Here is a 5,000-nt window from a genome sequence, read left to right as displayed (position 1 = left end):
TCAGTATCTCCCTACCATATTTCTCCCCACTCACGTTCTTTTAGTGTCCCTTTACTTCCCTGTCACCTCAGCTTGAGTCATCTACACCAGTACCTCAATCTCTTAGTGCCTATATCCCTGCCCTATCTCCTCTCTATCTAGTTCTAGAGATTCCTTCCCTTCCCATCAACTCTAGTTCAAGTGATTATCCTTTGTAATTTACCATATTTATTTAGTCCCACTCCGTGTAGTCCCTGCAAGCACCTCCAATTAAGTGTGCCCCCTATCCCTACCGTATTCCGACCTTCTCAAGTGTTCCCTCCTCCTCCTATCGCTTACAGTTCAAGTGATTCTCCTCTGTACCCTTTTCTCTCAGCGCCTCCTCTAGTCTCACTCCATTTAATCCCTTATCTCTGCAAGCATTTCTACCCAAGTGTATTATCTATCCTTATCTTTTTCCCCTGCTCTTCCTATCATCTCTAGTTCAAGTGATGCTCCTTTTTACCATATACTTATAGCGTCGTATCTAGTCTCACTTCTAGTCTCTGCAAGCACGTTCACTTCAGCTCTACGCCTCTGCGCCTTGTTCTCTCAGCTCCCCGGCTCGCCTCGCCACGTCCCCGTTAGCATGCCCCGCTCCGTACTCCCAGCCCCACCCAGCCCCAGAATCACAGCTCAGCCCCACCCAGCACCCCAGTCTCATCCACCACGCCCACTACATAATGTTACGGCCTCAGACGTCATGTTGCGCCCACGTCACCACACCCGCCCACACCTCCGCCCTCAACCCACACTACACCCTCCCTCTCCCCACTCACTCTCTCCCCCCAATATCTGTCAAAGAAGAGAGATTACTTGTTGATACTGTGACAAGAACAGGAGGAGGAGGAGGAGGAGGAAGAGGAGGTGTACAGATAAGTGATTATAGATTATAGTGTTCAAAATGTCGGAGGAATATTTTCTTTTTGTCGAGGAGAAAATAATTTACATACTTTAGTTGCGCCCTTGCTGATTTTGTTTTTGCTGAAGGTGATGGTGATGATAGTGATGATGGTGATGATGGTGATGATGATGGTGATTATTTTTTTTCTTATTTTACCACCTAAACGCTCACAAACCTTTCTTAATAGCCTCCATTTTTTTTCTTCTTCTTCTTCTTCTTCTTCTTCCTTCTCCTCCTCCTTCTCCTCCTCCTCCTCCTCTTCGTCATCATTAAACCCACAACTTTCTTTCATCTATCTTTTTTTCACTCGAGTCTCATTACGACACCTGTTTGGAAGTTAATCACGCCCCCAGGTGAGTGAGAATGAGTACACCTGTTAATGAGAATATGATACCTGACGGAGATAATAGGAAAAAACTCTATTAAAAACAACAACAACAACAAAAACGAGAACAAGTACGAGAAGAAGAAGAAGAAGAAGAAGAAGAAGAAGAAGAAGAAGAAGAAGAAGAAGAAGAAGAAGAAGAAAGGTGAACAGAAACAACAGCAACAAGAATAACAAAGAGATGTTTTACCCTGAACTAGATGAAGACGAAAACACACATACACACACACACACACACACACACACACACACACACACACACACACACACACACACACACACACACACACACACACACACACAGAGGAACATTAACGACACTACAATACTCACCCATAGGTAGCACAGGTGACACAGGTAAGAACACAGGCGATCACAGAGGCAGCACATTATGACACCACTGCAACACCACACCATCACACCACAACACCACCACAACACCACCACAACAAAGCACTAACACTTTCTTTTTTCTAACCACTTCAAACCATAAACCACCACCTCCACCTACACACCTGCCACCTAATTATATACACCTTCGTTCCACCAATTAAGTCTTAGGTGGAGAAGGTAACACGCCCGGCCACTTTGCTTATCCACTTAATAATCCACCACCACCACCACCACTACCATCATAGTATTCTTTCTATCTCTCTCTCTCTCTCTCTCTCTCTCTCTCTCTCTCTCTCTCTCTCTCTCTCTCTCTCTCTCTCTCTCTCTCTCTCTCTCTCTCTCTCTCTTTCCTCTCTCACTCTATCACACCATCCACCACTGACCACTACCACACTATGACTGACACACACACACACACACACACACACACACACACACACACACACACACACACACACACACACACACACACACACACACACACACACACACACACACACACACACACACACACGCGACCCGATCCGCGTGAGTAACAGGTCTTACCCCCTACTAGCTTTATGGGAGAGAGAGAGAGAGAGAGAGAGAGAGAGAGAGAGAGAGAGAGAGAGAGAGAGAGAGAGAGAGAGAGAGAGAGAGAGAGAGAGAGAGAGAGAATATATATCCCTCTCTCTCTCTCTCTCTCTCTCTCTCTCTCTCTCTCTCTCTCTCCTTCAATCTAACTCCCAAAATGTCTCCTTCTCAATAATGAGAGAGAGAGAGAGAGAGAGAGAGAGAGAGAGAGAGAGAGAGAGAGAGAGAGAGAGAGAGAGAGAGAGAGAGAGAGAGAGAGAGAGAGAGAGAGAGCTTCCTTCCTCCTTTATTACCTCTCCCTCTCCTCCCCTCACAACCTGACCTCTCTAATTAATGCAGGGGAGTAATTAGCAGGTGAGTGATGGTGATGGGACAGGTAACACAGGTAACATTCGCCTTAATGATCGGCAGGTGAGGCGTGGCGTCATGTACCTGTAATTAAGAAAAAAGTACCCCACGTGCCTACTTACTTACAAAGATGAGATAAAAAATAAAATTGGAGAGAAAAGTTGATGTATTTTTAAGTATTTTTAAGGCAAGGTACAAGGCAGATAAGTAGAATTCTAAGTAATTCAAGGGAAGGAGAGAGAGATCTATAGTATTTTCAAGTATTTTCAGGCAAGATACGAGATACATAAGTATTCTAAAGTACGTAATTCAAGGGAAGAAATGAGAGAGACCTTAAGTATTTGTAAGTAATTTAAGGCAATATACAAGTAGATTTCTAAGTAGTTCTAGGGAAGGAGAGAGAGATCTGTAGTATTTAAGTATTTTAAGGCAAGATACCAGACAAATAAGTAGATTTCTAAGTAATTTCAGGGAAGGAGAGAGAGATCTGTAGTATTTCTAAGTATTTTAAAAGGAAATACGAGACAGATAAGTAATATCCTAAGTAACTCAAGGAAGACGAAGAGAAAGATCTAGAGTTTTAAGTATTTTCAAAGGAAAGTTAAAGAAAGGCCAGTTTTTCTTTTCTATTTTTTTTTTTATTTATCGAAAGGAAACTAATTATGTAGATTAAGTTTTAGTCTCAAGCTTTAATTTAGAACTCAAAGGTTATTCATGTATCTTTGACGTGTTTTATGGATCCGTTTTCTTTGTTGCCTTTCCCCTCTCTCCCTGTTGCTCCTCCCTCTCTCTCTCACTCTACCTTCCTTTGTCTCTCTCCCTTCTCTCCCCTCTGCTACTATATATCTACCCTCCTCCTCCTCCTCCTCCTCCTCCTCCTCCTCCTCTATCCCCTCAAGCTATCTTTCTTTTTTCCTCTCTCCGTGCTTCCTTCTCTCCCTCTCCTTCCTTTACTTCCTTTTCATTACTCTTACTCTTCCTTCGTTCCCTCTCTTCTCTTTCTCTTTCTCTACCTTCCTTCACCCTTTCATTCTCTTCCCACATCTCTTTCTATCTCCTTCTCCCCTCTTCTGATTCTCCCCATCCTTCCCTAACTAATCCTTTCTCCATGCTTCTACTCTCTCTCTCTCTCTCTCTCTCTCTCTCTCTCTCTCTCTCTCTCTCTCTCTCTCTCTCTCTCTCTCTCTCTCTCTCTTAACATCTTTCCGTACCCAAACTCCCTTCCCTCCTCCTTCTCTTACCTCTCCCCTCTTCCCTCCCCTCTCCCTCTCCCTCAGGTAAGCAACAGGTGTGCGTGCTCGTGACTCACTTGCATGGCTGAGTCACGGCAGGTAGATCAATGCAATGTCACTCACCTGGTATGAGAGAGAGAGAGAGAGAGAGAGAGAGAGAGAGAGAGAGAGAGAGAGAGAGAGAGAGAGGGAGGACGGGAGCCAATAATTCAAAAGCTGTGTAGTTCTCAATTCCTTCGATTCTCTCTCTCTCTCTCTCTCTCTCTCTCTCTCTCTCTCTCTCTCTCTCTCTCTCTCTCTCTCTCTCTCTCTCTCTCTCTCTCTCTCTCTCTCTCTCTCTCTCTCTCTCTCTCTCTCTCTCTCTCATCAGTCTGATCAGAAGAGAGAGAGAGAGAGAGAGAGAGAGAGAGAGAGAGAGAGAGAGAGAGAGAGAGAGAGAGAGAGAGAGAGAATAATTAAAAAGCTAGTTCTCCATTCTCTCTCTCTCTCTCTCTCTCTCTCTCTCTCTCTCTCTCTCTCTCTCTCTCTCTCTCTCGTGGTATCGGGTATCGGCCACGCGTGGTCCGCCACCCAATCACCCCCCGGCTTGCCGATACCACCCCGATAGCCCCATGAAGGAGAGGGGGAAGTGCGGGTGTTTTAAATTACGAAGGGTGAAGGGGGGTAGGGGGAGGGATGAGGGGAGAGGGGATGGCATTTAAAGAGTTGATACTATGGGTTCCGGTGAAGGGTGGAAGTGGAGTGAGGGTGGAAGGGTACATAAGGTATAGGAGAGGCTGAAGGGGTGGAGAGGGTGGATGAGAGGTTGGTGGGCAGAGAGGGTGGAGGAAAGGCTGGTAGATTGGGGTGTATTGTGTAGAGGAGAAGTTAGAGGAGTAGAAAGGGTGGAGGAGAGGTTGGAGGGGTAGAGAGGATAGAGAAGCTGGAGGAGTGGAGTGTGCTGGGTGGAGTGGATAGCAGATGAGTGGAGGGAGGGAACGGGTTAGATGGGTGGAGGGAGTTAGATGGTAGTGGATAGGCGGAGATTGAAGAGGGGATAATGACCTTGAATTACGTGGTTACTCCTTTTGGTTCATTATAGAGGGACAAGAAATTCACGGGTGAAGCAGTATACATCCCAGAGGTGTCCCCGCCATCTACAAGTGAT

At 45.5% G+C, this 5,000-nt stretch overlaps 1 protein-coding gene across 5 annotated transcripts in view; it reads right to left on the bottom strand.

Moving 5' to 3' along the window:
- Positions 1 to 5,000, bottom strand: part of LOC135109636 (cytospin-A-like) — a 200,230-nt gene that overhangs the window by 147,218 nt on the left and 48,012 nt on the right. For 3 of the 5 annotated variants that reach the window (XM_064021091.1, XM_064021100.1, XM_064021092.1), the window contains exon 1: positions 1,641 to 1,712. The exons of the other annotated variants lie outside the window; for them this stretch is intronic. In XM_064021091.1, the coding sequence (XP_063877161.1) occupies positions 1,641 to 1,697 (57 nt within the window). In that variant the 5' untranslated portion in view covers positions 1,698 to 1,712. Of the gene's footprint in view, positions 1 to 1,640; positions 1,713 to 5,000 lie in introns of those variants that run through there. 5 annotated transcript variants of the gene reach the window in all.

The sequence above is a fragment of the Scylla paramamosain genome, chromosome 19 (assembly GCF_035594125.1).
Source record: "Scylla paramamosain isolate STU-SP2022 chromosome 19, ASM3559412v1, whole genome shotgun sequence".
NCBI lineage: Eukaryota > Metazoa > Arthropoda > Malacostraca > Decapoda > Portunidae > Scylla > Scylla paramamosain.
Note: the sequence above shows the minus strand (reverse complement) of the source record. Positions and strands in the feature narration are given on the sequence as shown.